Genomic DNA, 22,861 nt, shown 5'->3' with positions numbered 1-22,861 from the left:
CTTATGAACTATAAAATATATATATTTATAATATTAATAATAGTAATAATAAATTTAAACAAATTATTAAGCATTAAATATAAATACTATAATATTTATTTTAGCTGCAGTTTTCTGTTTTTCTTTATTTTTTAAAACTATATTTATAACTTTCTCTGCGTGTTTTCTTTTTGCGTTTATAATAATAATTACAAAGCATTCTCATTATTCGAATGCTTCTTCCGACGTCGGTTGTCCACGATGTTCTCATTGTTTTGTGTGTTGCAAAACAGAAAAACAAAGAAATCAAATAAAGTGGAACCGTTTTGCTAGTTCAAGCTTCAGTATTTTATGTATTTTACGTTTTCATTCAAAATATTTATTAAACAAGAAACAGAAAGAACACAAAATTTTCGTCCAAAAAATAACAGTAATAACGATTTTAGGGCACCCTTTGCATTAAAATATAAGTGTTGACTTCACAGCGTTGCGAGAATTCGTGTGAAGCCGAGACACGCCGACACTATCGTTTGCCCCACGCCCCAAATCATTGAATAGATTGGCGACATGGGCAGGCACGATGCTTGATGCACAAAAGCTATGACAGCGCTGCTTATCAGTCCGCTGGTGGCTGGAGAGGCGAATCCCATCACCAGAATCAAAATCGAAAAGAAACGTCCGAATTTGTGTTTGCGTAGAGTTACGAAAGCGACCAAGGCGGCGCATGTGTGAATGAATATCGAGGAAAATAGCGCCCACAGGAATATATGGTACCACATGTCTTTAAAGTGCACTAGAGGTCTCTGAGAGCGCAGTCCCAATACATTTGAGATTGGGTCGAGCTCCTCAGAGTTACCACCATTAAACAACATTACAAACCATTTGATGTCGCGTTGTGCGGCGGCTAAGTGAGATACAGAGCAGCGTGTGTGTTGGAAGTGTGGTGTGACGTGTGTCTTTTTGATCCTTTCTTTTTCTTTCTCTCTGTTGATTTAGTTCTTTTTTATTAATTAGAAAACATTTAAGAACGTTGCATTAAATAATGTCTTGTTTGTTTAATCAAAGGTTGTTCTTCAATATTGTTTTTTTACTGTTCTGTTTTTCGAGGTTCTTAGTTTTTTTGCAAATGCGCTCGAAGAAATTTGCAGTGCAATTTATTTTTAGTAGTTATTGGAAATGTTTTGCAATGATTTAGTTTTAGTTATTTTTATTTGTTTTTTAGTTTTTGATCACATTACTTTTAGTGGATCTCGTTGGCTGTAGATCAATCGATGTTTCGAATCGAATTGACTTTAAAATGCACTTTTTGCACTCCGAATTGTCGACTAATAATTAGCTGATTTATTGGAGGCTCTACGAAGCGCCAGCAAAAGCGCTTATCAAATACGTTTGTGTGTTTTTCGTTTGGCATTATTGTCCACTTGATTTATCTGCGAAAGAAGAGAAAGTGTTATTCATGAATATTAAATAAATAGTATATAAGTTGTTAACGAAATGCTGTTTAAACAAAAAAATAAATTAGGTGGCGCAACAGTCCTTGAGAACTAGGGCCTATTGACTTACAACTCTCAACCATTCCTGTGTGCGAGTACTGTTTTCAGGGATAGAGGGGACCTACTGTTTTAAACCGAATCCGAACAGTTAATTTGAGAAAGCACTTTTCATGACAAGAATTACTCTCGGAGAATTTGTCAATTCCTCGCAAGAGGTAGTACCCGTGAAAAAAGCTTTGGCTGGCACAAGCGGGGATTGATTTCAAGACCTCTCGCATGACAGTCTAACCATCATGCTACGGCTACTACAGAATTATGTATACCATTTGTTAATTTAGCTTATAAGGGTAGAAAACAAATATGATTTTTTCATTGGGCAGGTTCACACGACATTACGGACTAGAAAGTTAGGCAAGTCTCTAGTATCTGACTGGCAACTTTAATGGAAAGTTAGTCAAGAAAAATGTCCCTAACTATTGGCTGCGTTCAATCATGTCAAAAAAGGAATCCAAAATGAGATGTCAAAAAAGGAATCCAAAGGTATCCAAGAATTTTTGGGGTATGTAGGAATCTGACAGAACAGCTGACTCAAAACATGGCTGAATTTCAAGAAACTTGAAAATTGATTTTAACTTTTTGTATTTGTTGGTAAGCAAAAAGATACAAATTGATTAAGTGATATTGATGGTGGGATTTTACTTCAGAAATATTGTTGTAATGTTGAACAGTTGGCCATTTAATATACTCTCCGAGCAATAAACATACCACTTGGAGAATTTCGCTGAATTCAAGATGAGCAGAACTCTTAACTGAATTGAACCTGTCTCCAGCTGATAAGAAACTTTTTTGCTAACTCAAGATCCAAACAAAAAACCAATAGTTTTTTCTCCAAGTTAAAAGTTCTTTCATTTGGCTGCACTGAGAGATCCTAATAATTTGAAATCGTTAATAAGCAATTCATTATAGATGTCAAGACTAGGTTGTTTACATTTTATTGGCTATTCTAGTTGATGGTGTACCTTGAATGGTTTTTAAATAAACGTTGGAAAACCAAGCGCAACAAAAGTTCTTGCGTTGGTCCCACCACAATAAGGCAAAAACTTTATCTACTGTGAACAAACCAACTCAAAATCTTAACGTAAAGCAACTTCTACTCATACGGAATTGAGATCGAAATTCTTCCAAACTATATCTAGGTATTGGGCGCATTCATACGTAATCAAAATTCAACTAGCTTTGTGAATGCAAAACTACACTACAAAACTAATCAATCTGGAAATGTCATACTATTGACAAATGCAAATATGTATATAATATAAGAAACAGTTTTGATTTGATAACTTTAACTTATCTTTTGTGTTTTTAAATTCAATAAATCAAATTTAAGACATAATTTGACTGATTTATACTTGTATTTAAATACTAAACGATTTACATATTTAATTTTGAATTCGTGTGTTTTAACCGAACAGCTGATTGTGAAACGTCAAGATCATTCTCCACTAACTTTGTAGACGAATTTTTTACACTACGTCGGAGGGGAAATTTCATATATATTTGTAGTTAGTTTTAGCCAATTACAATCCCTTGACAACGTAGCCACTAGCTTTGTGAGTGCGACCATTGTCACTTCATAATAGTCTTCCTATCTGTTAGGATAGTTTTCTGTTAAACGTAAATCGTTTAAAATCGGAGACTTTGCAAGTAAATTATTAATCGTATAGAATTCCAATTGAGCTAGGAGGAAATTAAACATAGATAAAAGATTAAGGTTATCTCTTATTTATTAAATTGTTACGCATCTATCAATTCATCATTGTCCGACGAATCAGTTGAATTATCCATTAAATGTTTTATCTTACAACAATTTTGACTTCGAAGCTTAAATGTTTCTCTGCTTTTTGTGAACAGCTGAAAGTTGATTATATTTTTTGACATGTTTTCGACATAGTTTCTTCAGTGATTAGACAGTCTGCAGAACTTTCTTCCCAACAAGAATACAAAAGGTTATGCAATCTCAAAAAAGAACTTTATTTAAAAGACACTGCTTCTAAGCTCGTTGAATGCAAGGACTCGAGTGGGCGGAATAGGAGGGTATTGTTCACAATTGATGAAAATCTACTTGCTAATTATTTTGAAACTCTACTTCTGCCTGACCCTAATCTAAATACAATGAGCTTTGCATTCCCTAATGTCATTATTGCTGAACTGGATTCCAATCTTACAATGGTTGAACTAGTAGCTGCTTTAAAAAAAAATGAAAAATAACAAAGCATCTGGATCTGATGGGATCCCAGTAGAGTTTTATAAACATGCTACTCGTGAGTTTTTGGAATATCTGTTAGAATTTTTCAATAGAATATTCATTGAAGAGACAGTGCCTGAAAATTTTCGTCTGTCTCGAATTACAGCCATTTTTAAGAAAGGTAACTGTGATTTGCCAGAGAACTATAGAGGAATTGCTGTGCTTAACTCATTACGAAAAGTGTTTACACAAATACTCTATACTAGACTTACGACCTGGTTAGAAGATAATAACATAATTAGTTGCTTTCAAGCTGGTTGTCGAGCCAACCTTTCAGCTATTGATCAAATTTTTGTACTCAGCACCACTGCTAGGCGATTTATTGATAAAAAACAGAACTTATATGCCTTTTTCGTTGATTTAAAAGCGGCTTTTGACACTATTAATAGGAGGTCCTTACTCTATAAGCTCTCAGCAATTGGCCTATCTACTAAATTTATCAGAGTCTACGAAAAAATTCTCGAAAACACGATGGCATCTGTTCAGAATGGTGGAAAAGTATCTAGAGAATTTAGTTGTGAAGCAGGTGTCCCTCAAGGATGTGTTCTAAGCCCTATCATGTTTGCACTGTATATGAACGATGTCGAAAACAGTATACCTGGGGGAGTTCAGTTCGGGGATATTACACTTAAAGTCTTGTTTTATGCTGACGATTTAGTGATTTTATCAGACAGTCCGCTTACTCTACAGCTCCAGATAAACAAGCTGAAACAGTTTTGTGATCTATGGGATCTTAGAATAAATACCACCAAATCCAAAATAATGGTTTTTAGATCTCGAAATAGATCAACTGGCTATGGGCGGAATTGGACTTTAGATGGTGAGATAATTGAGGTTGTTAATGAATTTAAGTATCTTGGGTATACAGTGACATATAATCTTAAAATTCAAACCTTTATAAAAGAAAAAACAACCGCTGCAAAAATTGCAATAAATACAATGTGGTCGCAGTTCTTCGCAAATAAACTCGTAGATCCAATCTCAAAATTCAAAGTCTTCAATGCCACCGTGAATACTTGTTTTTGCTATGGTAATGAAGTATATGGTTTCGAACAGTTGGAGGAAATGGAAAATATACAGAGGTATTTTTTCAAGCGAATTTTTAGGTTACCTATTAACACTCCTAATTATGCTATCCACCTAGAGACAGGCTTACCTCAAATTTTCTTGAAAAACTTAAAGGCTAACGCCGATTTTATGATCAGAGTTATGAAGCGATCTGACCAAAACTTGCAAAAAAGACTCCTTAAAATTTGTTTTAGTAGTGGATATAGTCCGGTCAAAAATTGGTATGATCTTGCTGTAGCACATAACCTTTCAATATCATTGCCAGTGGACAATGTGGAAGCAATAAAAAATGCATTATATGAATGTATCTCTGTTATAGATGACTCGATGTATAGGCTTTGTGTTGCGAGAGGGACTGCATCAACATCCAGGAATATATACAGACAACTTAATCTGAAACTTGGTGAAAGAAACTATTTTAGAGAAGAGTTTACAGTTTCTGAAATGAGCTTGATCTTCAAGATAAGAACGGAAATGCTCGATTTGAATTACAGACCACATAGAACAGACTTAAACCCTGTGTGCTCTCTTTGCAACCTTGGTCAAAACGAAGATGTTTTGCATTTTTTAGCACTTTGTCCAATATTACAGGAAATCCGAAGGCTCTACTTTTATTCTAGTTTTCTTTCTCAAGAGGAATGTGTCAGTGTACTAAACGGAGATCGTGGCTTGAAGCCTCTTGTGCGCTATGTCTCACATGCACGAAAATATCGAAACGAGTGTTTGAGTTTGTTTTGAGTTGTAAGACGATGTTAATGTGATTGTATCTTCTCCTTTCTTTTTTTTTTTGTTTTTAACCAAATTAAAAGTCCTTAAAATTAAAAAAAAAAAAACTTGAGAAATATACAGTTCTTTTCCTATTTTTTTGCTTTTTTTTTCTCACTTACAAACCATAATCTGTTCTATATTCTGTTATATTCTAATATTTTTCTTTTTTTCCTTAATTTTTTTGTTTTGACTAAACTAAAAGTCACATTTTTTATTAAACTTATAAATACCTGTTATTGCTTTTTTTATACTATATATATAGTTATGTCTTTAATTACCCGCTAAGGTAAAAAAAACCATTTATACTCCCGTCCACTCGGGAGTTTCAAATAATAAAAAACACAACACGAAATTTTTTATTTAGTCTTTTAGACTTTTTATTTAAACTTTATAAATTTTTACGCGGAGACAATTATTTCTTAATTACAGTTTTAAAGATTAATTTATTGAAGCTTCTGGTCCCTTACCGTGGGTCGGGGGAAACCATAGGCTTATACGAAGTTATGAATGAAATAGACGACTCATCGACTGTTACAGGCTTATTTATAACCAACCGATCATCCCCATTCTAATATTCTGATATACGATCAATACATGATCTAACGGGAATGATGGTGACACAATCGATAAGATGTGCGAATCAGCACATTTATGTTTACAGCGAGTAATTGTTTATGTTACTCGCTGGGAAGAATTTTTATCTGTTTAAGATTTTTGTCACTGGTCATTGACGGAAGTTATTGTTTATATTGGACGGCGCCGATAGCTCGATGGCTATATCCGTCCATCACGTTAAGTGATATTGTAGGTATGGTGGTGGTGTATGTCTGTGACATAACTCCCCCCTCCTTAAGATTCTCCTCCGGAGAATAAGAGTTTTTAACTTCAATATTTACGTTTTTGTTAATTTTCCTTTTACGAAGGATGAAAATTATTATTAAAATTGCAAATGTTAATACAGCTATTGTGCTGAATGAAATATTTCTAGTAATAGAATGAGAGTACCTCATTTCTTCAATGATTTGTCTATTTTTTATGTTTTTAAGATGCAACTCTGGCATAGAAATGTTAATTGAGATATTTCCTATTTTAATTTCGTTAAAATTCGGTATTACAAAATTTTCATTGATGGTTACAGTTTCATAACATATATCATTAATTTTTATTTTACAATTTTCAAAAATTATTAGATTATGTCCCCTTAAATAAGTTTCATATTGATTACAATTATGCTTAATTTTAGTTTTTTGTATATTTTTTACAATAATTACATTATTTGTTAATTGCTTTATTTCTTTTTCTTTATTGATTTTATAATTACATTCCGCATTTTCTGTTAGCAGTTTTGATATACAATTTTCTTTTATTCTTTTTAAATTTTTCTTTAACAATGTTATTTTTTCTTCGTATTCAAAGAATGAATTATTACTTAATATTACAGTGTAATATTTTGAATCTAATTCTAAATATTCTTTATTTGGTATTGGCTCAATAAAGGCCTTATAAAATATTTGCTTAGAATAGTTTGGAATTAATACAACAAATACTATTTTATTTTTATATAATAATGCTGAACTTTTAATCGACATTAAATCTTTAATAGTAATATTATCTTCGGCTGAGAAAATGTCTCTGCCTAAAATGTTTAATCTACATAACATCAGATTTTCTTTTACCCTCTTAATCTGCTCTCTTAACAGTTGGATGTCGTATTGAATTTGAAATACGTGTTGAATGTGTTCGATCTCATTTAAGTCTGATTCTACTTGTAGCGATATATTTGAAATTTGATCATTAATTAAGTTTTGTTGTCTATTTATGTGGTCTGTTATCGATTTCATTGCATTAGTTAGTTCGTCATTTATTTTTACCTGATCATTTAGATCTTTTATAGCATTTTTATTATTTGCTTCATTAACTTCTAATTTTTCTTTTATTTCTAACTCGTCGTCCGAGTCCATTGTTCCTGCAATCCATTTAAGTCCTTTCCCTACTATATTCAATAAACCTCTTCTCTTCCTATAATGTGGTATTAAGCTGTGAATTTCTTTTTCTAATGAATTAAAACTGTGTAACATTGTTGGAAAATGATCTGAGTAACTTAAGTTAAAAATGTTCTGTTTGATTATGACCAAATTCTCTTCCCAATTGTTGGTATCAATTATGTGTAATATTTTCCTATAATTTGTAATAACTTGTAATTCCTGGTCTCTAATTAAGATATATCCCTCTCCGTAGTTTAAGTCAATTACTTCTAGTCTTTGTCCAGTTTGTCCATAACTAAGTGTGTCAAGTCCTTGTCCTGATATTGTCCTTAACGTCAAAAAGAGTATAAGTGTTGTTTTAAGCACTTCCATCTTGTTCCTGAAATTTTCGAGGTCTTTTTATTTTACATTTATGGTATTGTTTATTATTAGTGGCGAAAACTGTTACTTTATTATTTCTCTGTGTATAATATTTTTTAAATCTTGGTTGTAGCTTTCTTGAGTACCTTATTTTATGATACAATCTGTCTTTTTCTTTGTATTCATTAGGATCATTTCTGTTTATATTTCGTTTTTCTATTACTTTATTTTTCTTTTCACATGTGTCTAAATAAGCTTTTTCTTCTAATGCTTCTGGTATTCTCCTATAAAATAATTCAAACGGTGTATATTTTGTTGCACTACAAATTGAGTTATTATATGCAAAAATTGCTCTTGGTAACGCTTCATCTGTTGTGATATTATTATGATTTTTTAATATTCTTAAATGTTCTAAAATTGTTGAATGGAATCTTTCTACTGGAGAATTTGAGTTTGAGTTACTTATTGTTGTGAAATGCAAATTTATTCTTTCATTTCTTAAAAATTCCTGAAAATCTATTGAAGTTGCTGCCTTTTCCTGATCTATAACTATTAGTTTTGGTTTGCCGAATGTACTTATGTATTTGAGGATAGCGTCTTTTAAATGTATTGAATTTCTAGATTGTAGTTCGTATGCTTGTGCAAATCTACTATATTTATCAATAATTGTTATTATGGGTTTACCTTTTTGCAAAAAGAAAATATCTACGTGAATGATATCTAAAGGATTTTTTGGTGATTCTGTGCTTTCAAATTTTGGTTTTGAAGGGTTTCTGTCATACTTTTCGACTTGGCATATTTCGCAATTATTTATGTATCTTGTTAGTTTTTCTTTTATATTTGGAAAGAAATATTCGCGTTTAATACGTTCAAAGGATTCTGTTATGCCTCTATGATTGTTTTCCTTATGTAAATTTACAATAATTTCATCTTGCTCTTGCTCATTTTCTACATCTTTTAAAATTCTTGTACACCTTAATATTTTAAATCTTTTTGATCTGTGGAAATGGTTTTTAAACACATTTTGTATTTGAAGGTATAATTGGAGATCTTCCACGTATATAGCATTGGTGCTTTTAGGGTTAAAATGATTTTTTATAATTTGAATGATATCTATTTCTGTAAAATTTTTATACTTTATTGTCTTCCTAATTTTGTTAAAAATATTTTTAGTCCTAATTTGATTAGCTCCACTTCTAAGTTTCTCTATGATAAATTGATTTTTGAATAAATTTAATGGAGATTCTGATATTGGGATGTACCCATGGTCATCTTCACTAGCACTATGAATTGTAGCGTCAGTTGTTATTATTTCATCATGATTTATTTCAAGGGGTATTCTACTTAAAGCATCTGCATTACTGTTTATTTTACCTGGTTTATAGTCTACTTGGTAATCAAATTCTTCCATTTGTAATTTCCACCTTACTAATTTACTGTTTGGCTCTTTTAAATTCATAAGCCATTTCAAAGGTTTATGGTCTGTTTGAATTTTAAATTTTGTACCGTAAAGGTATGGCCTGAAGTATTTTGTCGCCCAAACTATGGCTAATAGTTCTTTTTCTATTGTTGAATAATTTTTCTCGTGATCGTTCAATGTTCGACTTGCGTAACATAAAGGGTGTTCTAATCCTTCTTGAATTTGAGATAACACAGCTCCTATTGCATAATTAGATGCGTCTGTGCTTAACAAGAATTGTTTACTAAAATCTGGGTATGCTAGAATTGGTTCTGATGTTAGCATGTTTGTACAGTCTCTAAAGCATTTTGAATATCTTTCGTTATTTATATCAATTTTTTGACCTTTCTTTAACTTTTCTGTCATTGGTTTTGTTACTTTTGCAAAATCCTTAATAAACTTCCTATAATATCCGAGTAATCCTAAAAATTGTTTAATCTGTTTCTGTGTTTTTGGGATTGGGTAATTTTCAACCGCTTCTATTTTCCGTGGATTTGGCTTAATACCATCTCTAGTCACAACGTGACCAAGGAACTCTACTTCTTCTTTAAGAAATTTGCTTTTTTCTATTTGAATTTTTAAATTAGCATTTCTTAGTGCTTCAAAAACTTTTCGTAGATTTTGAGTATGCTCAATGAGATTTTGGGAGAATATTATAATATCATCCATATAAATAAAACATATGACATTTATTAAGTCCTTTAAAATTGCATCCATTACGCGTTGAAATGTCGCGGGCGCGTTTTTTAACCCAAATGGCATTCTCGTGTATTCGTAATGACCATTATTAACCGTGAAGGCTGTTTTCTTGATATCTCGCTTATCTACCTCAATCTGGTGGAATCCCGATGCTAAATCGAGTGTGGTGAAATGGGAACATTTGCCTAACATTTCCAATATTTCTTGTATGTTTGGTATTGGATACCTATCGTCTATAGTTTTTTCATTAACTTTCCTGAAATCTATGACTAATCGCCATTTCTTATTTCCTGATGAATCATCTTTCTTAGGCACTATCCAAACTGGTGAGGACCATGGTGAACTACTTGGTCTAATTATTCCTGATTCTAACATTTCCTTTATTTGTTTTTGAATTTCCTCCTTGTGAACATAGGGATGTCTATAATTTTTTACATATACAGGTCGTTCGTCCGTAGTTTTAATTTCATGTTTTACCTTATTCGTAAAAGTAAGGTTTTGCCCATCTCTCTTAAATACATCTGCATATTCCGTTAGAATATCTTCCAGTTGCTCTACTTCCTCACTATCTAAGTGATTTAATTCTACTTGTGACATTAGATCATTAATATTTTCTGATTGTGCATCTATTCTGCAATAATTTATTTCTTCCTTATTCTTATTTACTTTTTCATTAAGTATTTCTGTCTTTTCGTTATTTTCGTTATTTTCATAGTTTATTTGCGGCTTTTTGCCTGTCCTTTTGAACTTAGGTTTTTTACCTTTAATATTCTTCTTAGTTTTATCTGGCTGTTTGCCTATCTTTTTTGTTTCATTTTCTCTTTCTTTTCCTTTTACCTCATCATATTTATTTGGTTGCATATTAGGAAACTGGTCAACTGCTAAGTTGACATCTAGAGATTCTTCTGCTGCTAAGCAAATATCTTTCTCTGGACCGTAAAGCCGTTTGGCTTTTAAAGGTTGTCGAACTCTAAAAGTTAGAGGGTGGTTTGTTTTGTTTTTCAACGTTAACTTTGCCAACCATTTCTTAGAACAGTATACGTCGTCTAAGACTTCAACATTACCTAAGTTTCGTTCTAATATTTGTATGTTACCACGTTTTTTATCTACGGGGATTTCAACGCAAATAATCTGCCTTGGTTCTAACTCATATTCATATGTCCTTACTATTGGTTTAAATTCCATTTTTAATTTAAAATGTCCTCTTTTAAGTTCTCCTTTCCCATAATCTACAATTATTTTGTGTTCACTAAGTATATCGTTTCCGATTATCCCGTCGAAATAATCATGAAATTTATGCAAATAAAATGTTACTACTGGGTAATCTAACCCGAATTCTTCGAATAAAGTCATTTCAACTTTTTGATTAATTGTTGTGTTACCACTAAAAGATTTTGCTACTCTAGGTTCTATATCTATAATTTTTCTCTTATTTATACCTTCTGGACTAAGTATGGAACTTGAAGATCCAGTATCTACTAACATTTTTAAATTCTTATTTTCGTTTACTTTTACTTCTACATACGGTAACGTACTTAATCCGAGGCTTCTGGCCGAAAATTTTCCTGACAATAGACCTCATTTGGTCTAAAATTTCTATTATTCTGGTTTCTATTCAAACCCCTTTGAATAGTAGATGGGTTTGGATCAACATCCATTGGTTCGCCCCCGTTAACTGTTCTCTGTTGTCCAGAATTATTATTCCTATACCTAAAAGAATTATTTTCGAAATTGTTTCTATTATTAAAATTATTGTTGAAATTGTTATTTCTATTTGAATTATTATTGTTAAAATTATTATTTCTATTCGTGTTATTATTGTAATTATTGTTTCTGTTCATGTTATTATTGTCGTTGTTTCTATTCCAAAAATCATTATTGTTATTGTTTCGGTTTTGGTAATAATTATTTGAATTTCCATTGTTGTACCTATTTTGATAGTTATTATTATTGTTATTGTTATAATTATTTCTGTTGACCCGTTGTTGGTTATTATTAAAATTTATTGTAGACGATCTACTAGCTTCTGCTAAACTAAGTGTAATTTCGTACGCTTCTTCTAAAGTGTCCGGATCTCTGGACATAACTATTGTTCTAAAAGGATCCCTTAAGCCTTTTACGAAGGTTTCCAAACCTTCTTTAATATTTCTTCGTATCATTCTATTACGTATTTCTAAATTGTCTTCGTTTTGTCTGACTCGTGCGTTAAGCGTTGTGATGATATCTAAAATATCATCGTAAAACTTAGACAAGCTACTAGTTTGTCTTATCAAACTTAATTGATTATAGAGAGTTCTTTCATCCCTGTGATCTTGAAAATGTCTATAAAGTATGTCTTTAATTCCATCCCAGGTATCTGGATTGCCGTAGAGGCGTAATCTATCTGAAGCTTTACCTTTGATCTTGTTTCTAAGAACTTGCAACCACAATTGCAATGGTGCGTTTTCTATTGTGCTCAGTGCATTCCACACCAAATTCGCGGATCTCACGAATTCTTCCAATTCTGTTGGTTTACCAGTAAATTCTGGTAAAGTTTTGAGTAGATCTGGGGTTTTTAAGAAATTCATTTTGTTTTATTTTTTTTTTTTTGTAGGTAGGTATTCTTATTATTTATTTATCTTCTTTTCTTTTATACTAGACAAACACTGTGGTAAACTGATATACTTAATACGGATTATTGCATAAAAATAATATTATATAATTTTTTTTTTTTTTTTTAATATGAACAAAAATTTGTATTTATCATAATTCTTACTTTACTTATTCATAACTGTCTGCTACTTTAAAGTTGATTGATTTACAGTTGATCTATAGCTGATTTATAGTTGATTTACAGCTGATTTAAAGTTGATTTTAGTTGATTTACAGTTGATTTACAGTTGATTTAAAGTTGATTTAAAGTTGGTCTATAGTTGATTAGATGATTTATAGTTGATTTACAGTTGATTTTTCACGTTACTGTCTTTTTTTTATTTTTTTTTTTTTTTTTTTTTTTTACTAGGTACTGTCAGTAGTTCTATTATTATTATTTTTTTTTTTTTTTTTTTATAATCTCTTATTTTTTTCTTTCTTTTTTTTTTTTTTTTATTAGTTAGGTATTTATTATCACTAAAATTTTCCTTTCATTTTGTTTTGTCACTAACAATTTTCTTTCTTCTTTTTTTTTTTTTTTTTCTAATTATTTTCACTGCTTATCGTAAAATTTCCTTTTTTTTTTTTTTTTTTTTTACTTCTTTAATTTATTTATTTATTCCTTCAATTTTAATTTTTTTTTTTTTTTAATGCACTATTATTTTATTAGTATAGTAGTAAAATTTATTTTACATTTTTACTTTTTAATTTTATTTTTCACTTTTCATTATTAATATTTCTTTTTTTTTTTGTATTTATTTTTATTTATTTTTTTTATTATTATTTCCCACTTTTTATGTTAGTTTTGGTCTATTCACTTTTATTTTCGGTTTATTCACTTTTCGTTTTTCCGTTCGGTTTTAAGGAGCCCGTTTCCGACTGCGCCAGTTATGTCTTTAATTACCCGCTAAGGTAAAAAAAACCATTTATACTCCCGTCCACTCGGGAGTTTCAAATAATAAAAAACACAACACGAAATTTTTTATTTAGTCTTTTAGACTTTTTATTTAAACTTTATAAATTTTTACGCGGAGACAATTATTTCTTAATTACAGTTTTAAAGATTAATTTATTGAAGCTTCTGGTCCCTTACCGTGGGTCGGGGGAAACCATAGGCTTATACGAAGTTATGAATGAAATAGACGACTCATCGACTGTTACAGGCTTATTTATAACCAACCGATCATCCCCATTCTAATATTCTGATATACGATCAATACATGATCTAACGGGAATGATGGTGACACAATCGATAAGATGTGCGAATCAGCACATTTATGTTTACAGCGAGTAATTGTTTATGTTACTCGCTGGGAAGAATTTTTATCTGTTTAAGATTTTTGTCACTGGTCATTGACGGAAGTTATTGTTTATATTGGACGGCGCCGATAGCTCGATGGCTATATCCGTCCATCACGTTAAGTGATATTGTAGGTATGGTGGTGGTGTATGTCTGTGACATAACTATATATATATATCAAAATATACTTTAATGGTGAACATTATTCCATATGGTTCACTATTTTCTTTTTTTTTTTTTTCTTTGTTTTGACTAAACTAAAAGTCACATTATGAAAATAATAATTTTAAAAAAAATTGTTTTCTTTAATATTTATATTAACATTTTCTTTTTTTAACTATGAAACTTATTTTGTGAAATATTCTCTCTTTTTACTCAAATTGTACTTTTTTTTTTTTTGGTTGTTTATTTAATTAGTTTTTTTTCCCGGCAGACGGCTTATAAAGCCATGCTTTGTATATCTTTTATCATGAAATATTGTACTTATAAGAAAATTGAAAAAATAAAGAACTTATCTATCTATCTATCTAATCTATCTATATTTTTTGACAGCTATCCAATTCGTTTAACAAGGTATTTAAAAATCCACCTATCCAACACGAAATTGAACGCAACCATTAAGTCAAGTCTATGACAGTTGATCATTTTTTTTCCATTCAACTGAAAGCTGAATTTTATTTCTCTATGATGTATTTATTTTTGGCACAATAACCTTTCTGTAAAAGGGTTCCTTGTCAATTTGGAAAACAAGTAACTAATTTTTTTTTACTATACAAAATACAAATCGTGATGGACTTGTAGTTGTAGCTTGCCTGAGGACTGTTTTGTAGACAATAATTTTGTTGGTACTTTTTGTACTATGAACTTAAAGTATACGTTGGCGAAGTAAAGTTCTGAATTTGAAATTCATGACACTTGAAAAACTAACTAATTGCCTTGGTCAAAATGTACGGCAAAAAATTATTTCCCTTAAGTTGTCTGAACCTGCCCATTGATTCAAACGCGTGTGCGACAACTTAACTAACTCCTAACTGTCAGCCAAGATTGAACCATACAAATCTATAAGAGAACTCAGCATCCTAAAAAAACTGTCGCCATTATTTTGGTATTCATCACTAGAGGCACAATCTTCCAAAGGTTCATCCAATTACTCGAATACGCCGATGATATTGACATAGTTGGAAGATCAAAACATAATGTCAGTGGAGCGTTTTTGAGCATTGCGACTGAAGCGGAAAAGATGGGTTTAGTGGTCAATTGGGGCAAGTGATTTTTTAGCTATTATCTTTTTGGTCAATTGGGGCGAGTGATTTTTTAGCTATTATCTTTTTGGAAACACTGGTTTAAATAGCTGACGCACGTTTCGTGTTTTGTTTCACTGTCAAACATCTTTAGTTTGGTCTATAATTTAACCATTTGAATCGTCTTACAAACAAACAACGCTTGCAAATTATTGAATTTTATTATCAAAATGCGCAAACAACGAAGCTCATTTTTGTCTCATTGGGTACGTAAATAAGCAGAATTCTCGATTTTGGATTGAATATCAGCCTTCTGGCTGCAAGAGCTACCAACGCATCCAGAAAAAGTCACAGTTTTGGTGCGGTCATTGGGCCGTATTTCTTTAAAGATGATGCGAATCGTAACGTAACTGTGAATGGTGAGCGCTACCGTGAGATGGTATCCAAATTTTTTTTGCTCAAAATGCAAGAGCTTGACTTGCATGACATGTGGTTTCAACAAGATGATGCCACAAGCCACACAGCACGCTCAACATTAGACTTATTAAGAGGCGAGTTCGGTGAAATTTTTTTTTCACGTTCGGGAACGGTTAATTGGCTGCCTAGATCGTGCGATTTAACGCCTTTAGACTATTTTTTATGTGGCTATGTTAAAGCTCATGTCTATACAGACAAGCCAGCTTTAATTAACGCATTGGAAGACAACATTGAAGCATTTATTCGTGAGATACGCGTACCGGCCGATATGTTGGAAAGAGTATGCCAATATTGGACTAAGCTGATGGACCATTTGATGCGCAGTCAAGGTCAACATTTACATGAAATAATCGTCAAACATTAAATTATATATGGACCGTACTATGGATTTAAATAAAGATTTCATGCATTTTTCTGAATTGCATGTGTTTTTCTTTTTGAAAAACTTTCTTATAACTTCTAAAAAATCACCCTTTCTATGCTGTCATCAAAAAACGTCTTGAACAAAACGTCACCATGGATTGTCACAACGACACCACCGCTGAAATTAAATGTGGAATAATATAGCGCTAATGGTCATAAATGCTACAGCCCGGAAAGTCTTCGAAACCAATCCCAAGGGACGGCGCAGTAGAAGAACAGCACGACTCAGGTGGCGCAAGCAGGTTGAAGAGAACATGGTGTGCTAAACTGGAAGCTAGCTAGCTACCGAGCTGGCTGAAGAAGCATGTTCGTTGAGGCCTTGGTCCATCCCGGACTGGAGAGCCACTTTAGGTAAGTAAATAAGTAAGATTTTTGTATGTAAATAAATAAAATAGAGGCTACAGTTCGTAGAGAACCAGGGCCTAGTAACTTACAATAATTCTCAACCGTTCCTAAATAAGTAAATTAGGTGGCGCAACAGTCAGTTAAGAACTAGGATCTAGTGACTTACAACTCTCAATTATTCCTGTGTGCGAGTAATGTTGTCAGGAATGGAGGGAGCATACAGTTTCAAGCCAAATCCGTACGGCTAACTTGAGAAAGCACTTTTCATGACAAGAATTACTCTTGGAGAATTTGTCAATTCCTCGCAGGAAGCAGTACCCATGAAAAACACTTTAGATGGCACAGGCAGAGATCGAATCCAAGACCTCTGGCATTATAGTCCAACGCCCAACCATCACGCTACTGATACTTAACCTCAACCATACCTGTCTGCATATAATGTCAGGGAAGGATGGGACCTACAGTTTGTATGACGAATCAGAATGTTAGAAAGCACTTTTCTAGACAAAAATTGCTCTTGAAGAATTTTCCAATTTTTCGCACAGGTAGGGATTGAATTTAAGACCTTTAGCATGACAGTCTTAAGCGCACTAAACATCTCGCCACGGATAATACAATTTTATGTGGGGTAGTTTAAAAAGTAACGCCAGAAAGCCGAAGAACTTCGAAGAACTCAATATGAAAAGCTGCAACAGCTGTTATAACCCCAATGAGATGGCGATGCACTGAACCATTCCGCATTCTTTAAGTGCGGCTTAAAAAAGAATCTCTAGCTTAACACCTCGTCCAAAATTGGGTTCAAAGTTAAACTGCTGGGCACTTCTAGAAGTACAAGGATTACAATTGAATTATTTGAGTTAAGTAATGCAACTATTTTGCAAGAGCATTGTTAATGAAAGCAACTTTAATTTTTAGAACACTCTTCTGTATTATGTCTGTGAGAATCAAGCGGGTTATTGGTCCACCTGTCGAAATATGGGTATTGTGCTCGAGTTTCGGTTGAATAAAGGCTTCATAATTTATAGCCAGATAAGAATTGTTGCGTCTTCGAAGAAAACTTAAAGCGGCAATAGGGGCGAATGCTTTCCCCATTTGACATAATGCAGTTAAGATCAGAATTTAATAAGCTTATTATACGCTGATGGTAGTTCACAATAAGAAGACAATAATATGAACAATGGATGTCAACCTTAGTGGGGTAAGAGGTTTAAAACAAAAAGATCATTTTTATCCAAATATGAAATTTTACATTCTTCTGAACGATGTAAACTTTGTTCCAGTTTTCATTTACTTGTAGTTGGACCATAAGATCACTAGTGTTTCTGGTTTTGCGAAAGCAATATTGTCGGCTTTTAAGAAGCCTTTGATCTTCGAAATATTTTGTATGCTGAAAATTGATTATCTTTTCTATGATCTTCGATAGAAGGGACGTTAGATCATTTGAACTGAATTATTTTATTTAGAGCTATATCTGATGGAAAAAAAAAATAATAGCCCGAGCGCTCCGATATGTCTGAGCTCAAGAAGAAACTTAGATCTTTCTTTAACAGCTTGTTTCTTTTCTGTGAGCCTTTAAAGAAAAACGCTTTTAGCTGCATACCATGTTTTGGTGGTTTGACGCTTGTATAACTTACTTTGGCAATCCATCATGAATATGTTAACGCTAAAACAACGTTTCCAATTTTTAGAAAATTTACTTTAAAAATAATAAATCTCTTGATAGAGCAACTCTCAAAGCAGTGGAAGCTAATATTAAAGCTACCAACGACATATATATATATTTTCATCGCCACTTGAATAGGACACCCTGTACACTCTTTTTATTTTGCTTATGAATCAAAAGCGGAATGATAAAATAATGACATCTTCTTTTTGCAACTCTTTTGTTCTTTCTCTATGACAAACTGCAAGTTCTGGAAAAAAGCCGTTATATTTTTGTTTTTACTTTATGTTAACATTCTTTTTGATTAAAGCAATATTTTTGCGCCACTTGAATAAGCTATGCATTTAGTTTAATCATTATCTTTGTCACGCGGAATTTTATTTTTCGTTGATCAAACTATTTTGTAAATTTCGATTATAATAGAAAAAGAAAACCTAAAATGGGACGAGGAAAAGTGTTGACCGAGGCGGAAAAAGGACAAATCAAAGCATATATAGACGCTGGCTTTTCTATTGCCAAAATACAGTTGTGTTCATAAAAATAGCAGTGCTCTCCAAATAAAACATAAAGGCCTTCAACTTCAACGTTATATTTCAATTAACTTCTAATAACAAACTAAAATATTGTATTCATAATAACAGAAAATAAGTATTATATAAGTGATGAGGTTAAGGTCGGGTATTGAGCGGGCCACTACATAACAGATAACTTTTTCTGCGCAAACCATGGTTTTGCCTTTTTTGATGTATGCTTTGGGTCATAGTCTTGTTGATATACCCAAACCAACGACATTTCCTCTTCAGCATAGTGTAACATAACCTCCTCGAGAATTTTCACATACTCGGTTGCATCCCTTATACCCCCATTGGATAAATAGGCCCGAACCCGTAACATAAAAAGCAAGCCCATATTATAATTTTTCTACCAACATGGTTCATTGTTTTTATAGTGAACCGTGGATATTATGCTGCATTTTAGGGTCTTGTTACATATTCCCGACAACCATTGGACCCAAAAAGGACGACTTTGCTTTCATCGGTCCACAGAACATTTCTCCATTTCTCTTTTGACCGATCTCTATACGCTTTAACAAATTCCATTCTCTTTGCCACATGCCTTTTCGTCAAGAATGGTACCTTGCGTGAACTTCGGGCTCGTAACTTCGCTTATAAAATGTCGTCTTCGTATTGTGGCAGCGTTAACAGACAGTTGAAGTCCATTTTTTATTTTCCTATAGCATATGGAACGGTTCTGTTTTGCTAACTGAACAAGTTTTCTGTCACTTCTTTTAGTAGTCATCTTTTTTGGGCCTAGCGTTTTCGGTTTATTTAGCCATTTTAAGGCGTTACTGACCATTTTTGCTGAGCAGCCTTCGATATCTTGAATATTTTGGTAGGTTTTTCCCTCCAAACGCAGTTTTCAAATAAGTTTTCGACTTTCTATATTTATATTTATTAATTTTGTATATGCTAGTATGTTACAAATACTTAAGACTTTAAATATTAAAACATTCACCTACCGAAAAATAAAAAACAAATTGTATTTTTAACACTTTTTAATTATAAAATCAAATGCACTGCTATTTTTATGAACACTCTATATCCAGAGAGTTTGAAATAATTTTTGTTCACCGGGAAAAGTAGAGTATAACTTTAAGCTAAAAGTCTCTAATATGAAAACGAAAGGCCGTTAGAAGCAAGTAACATGATTATTTTTTTGTAAGAATTTCCATCATTTAAATAATTGACAATCTAATAAAATGTGACCAGCAGTGCTATTTTTATGAACACAACTGTAGCTAAAAAAGTCGAGAGAAGTCAAATTTTTAAGTAATGAGCTTTAACATGGAAAAAAGGCCGCACACTGTGTGCTTACTAATGCGGAAAGGCGACTTATATTAAGAAAAGCGTCAAATTCTCACGACTCTTTGGCAAAAATCAGGGAAAAAGTGGTGTTAAAGTTAAAGTCTAACAACCATGCATCGTATTATTTCGAAAGCTTAACACATAAAAAGACTTAAAATCAAGAAGAAGCCACCCCTTAACCTAGTTCGAAAAGAGCAACGCCTCAGTTTTTGCCGCGCTCTTGTTACCTGGATTTCTGAGTGGCATCGAGTGGTCTTCTCCGACGGAAAAAAAATAATTTGGAAGGTCCCGATGGATATAGCTACTATTTCCATGATTTTAGAAACTCATTATCTGGACCAGCTGCATAGCAGAGTTGGAGGTGTAATGATTTGGAGAGCTATTTCCTGGCACCTGCAAACTACATTTTGTGTCAACAACAATGAATGCGTTGTCTTACAATGGTATATTGAAAGAGGCCTTTCCATACTTTCAAACCATTTTTGGACCTCTGCGCTGGATTTATCGTATATACAGAGCCAAAATGTGGAGCAATTAAGCTGGCCGCCCTACTCACCGGAGTTGAATATCATAGAAAATATTTGTCAAGTCAAGTATACGGATCAGTAAAACAATATTCAACTATATCCGAACTAACCCAAGCCATCGAATTGGATTGGAGTTCGATTTCGCTAAATTATTTGGACAGTTTGAATGCATCCCTTCCAAACAGGATGTGTGAAGTTTTGGAGCAGAAAGGTGGCTCAACACACTATTAAAACATTTTTGTTTGTTAAATAAAATACTCTAGTTCTTCCAATTAAAGTAACGTTCGTAATAAAAAGAATAGCAATACTCTAAAATGGTTTTTTATTGCAGTTTGCCTGTTTTTGATCAATAATTTTTATTAATACTTAAATCCTTAGCTTTAAATTTTTTTTCAAGTGATATAAAAACAATTAACTGAACTTAAGATTAAAAATAAAAATAGGTCTCTAGCATGTTTGGTTTGGGAACTATGGACAATAGAAAAATCCTAAGGGGCGTCCTATTCATGTGACGAAGCGCAAATAACTAGATTTATTGCAAAAAAAGAAGTGAAAAGTTTGACTGATTGCATACGCTATGCAACTTGTAACATTGGAGGACATATGCCAGGTATCATATTCATATTCAAAAATTATATGCCATGAATGTATCTACCAGATTATAATGAACAAAAAAGCATTCCAACAATATTTTTGTCCTTAATTACTATTATTTTAGGTTCTCAAAGCTTGTAAAAACAACATACGATGCCTATAGGATATTAAAAATAAACAAAAACTAACAGTTTGTTGTCTAGCAAACACTTTAAAATTTCTCCTATCACAAAAACTATCGGTAAAGAATTCTTTACTGCAAATATCAAGATTGTAGTATCGCTATCTAATGAAACATTCCATCGATAAAAAGCGGTCCCAAAATCGACTTAATATTAGTCACCTCTAATTAATCTTATGTTTTTTGTTTAGTCGATGAAGACAAAAGCCACCTAACTGTTTACAATCATAATGTGCAAATTGCCTTTGATTAGTGAATTTTAATTATATTATTTCAGGCCAAGGTCTTTTTGTTTTACAAAAATAAAGCCGTTACAGGGAGGTACCTAGAACCAATGAAATGAAAGTGAAACCATTTTTGTAACTTAAGTTACATTACAAGTGCACAAAGAGATAAGGCGGTTATCAAAAGTGTGGGTAATGATTATGTATTTATTATATTATTATAAAGTGTCAAGCTAAACTATATAACTACACAACTATAAGCTTCCAAGTCAACAATTCGTTTTTCTTTTGAAAAGGAAACAGTATGTAATTGGATTAAAAGAAAACAACTATGACTACAAAATCAAAACAACATCCAACACTCGAATTGATAAACTATACATATGTTTATAGATATATGAGAACAAAACACCACGACAAAACCAACGCCTAAAGCAGAGCCGGAAGTTGTTTCCAATTGAATTCCAGACCGACCAAAAAAAAAGAAACAAGAATTTTAATGCAGTTTTATGTGAATCGATCTGACAGCAAAGTTTTTCATAGAGAAACTGCTTAAAGGCTCCAATTCCCAATAAAGCCAATCGATTCTCTGATATTTTAACTCAAAATTTGCGCTGTTAGAACTTTCTGGGAATTATCAATGAGTAAGGAAATCACAACAAGGCGTACCCGAACCCGTTTACTTGGTGTCATAAACCTCGACTTGGAATCAAGCACTTTGTTCACTTCACACAACAACTAGTAAAAAGAGATAAGCTTATCGCTAGGAAGTGCGCGACCACATAAAATGTTCCAGATTCTTTAATCTTTAATTCGAAGTGGTTTCTACAATAATTTATGAATTTCTTTCGTTTTAAAAGGAAGCTTAATTTGTTTATTTTTATATTAATGCCAAAGACACAGAGGAGAACTTAGAACCAAGAACCTTACCTGTATCAGCAAACCAACTGGCTCCAGCGTCAACACACCCCTAATGATTTTTCCGTCTTGGTAAAATCATTTTCCTTTTTTCGAGACGACCGCGACGTCGAGGAAACAATCAACAATCCACCAGATTTCTCCTCACTGGCACTTGATTGTTTAAGTTTTCACTTAAATATGAAAACTTTAATATTTATTCAATAATTAACTGATTATTTGATGATTTAAAACAAAAGTTTTCTTTTCTTTTTAGACCTTGGATTTTCTTTAATAAACTTTTTGATTCTTTTGAGAATTTTCGCTTTGTGACAGATTGTATTCTTCTGTGTACATATTACTCTGTCTGTCTCTCA

General features: G+C 32.3%; 1 protein-coding gene across 1 annotated transcript; it reads right to left on the bottom strand.

Moving 5' to 3' along the window:
* Positions 1–67: 67 nt before the first annotated feature.
* On the bottom strand, positions 68–22,861 carry LOC129949264 (transmembrane protein 170B). Its single transcript, XM_056060614.1, has 2 exons — positions 22,518–22,861; positions 68–1,409 (listed from the first exon to the last, which is right to left on the bottom strand). Exon 2 carries the CDS (start codon positions 849–851, stop codon positions 459–461), a length of 393 nt encoding a protein of 130 aa, XP_055916589.1. The 5' UTR covers positions 852–1,409; positions 22,518–22,861; the 3' UTR covers positions 68–458.

Source organism: Eupeodes corollae, chromosome 3 (assembly GCF_945859685.1).
Source record: "Eupeodes corollae chromosome 3, idEupCoro1.1, whole genome shotgun sequence".
NCBI classification, from domain to species: domain Eukaryota; kingdom Metazoa; phylum Arthropoda; class Insecta; order Diptera; family Syrphidae; genus Eupeodes; species Eupeodes corollae.
This window is presented reverse-complemented; position numbering and strand designations above follow the sequence as displayed.

Coding starts and splice junctions, on each gene's coding strand:
- LOC129949264 (XM_056060614.1), bottom strand. CDS start 851: ATGTTGTTTAATGGTGGTAACTCTGAGGAGCTCGACCCAATCTCAAAT.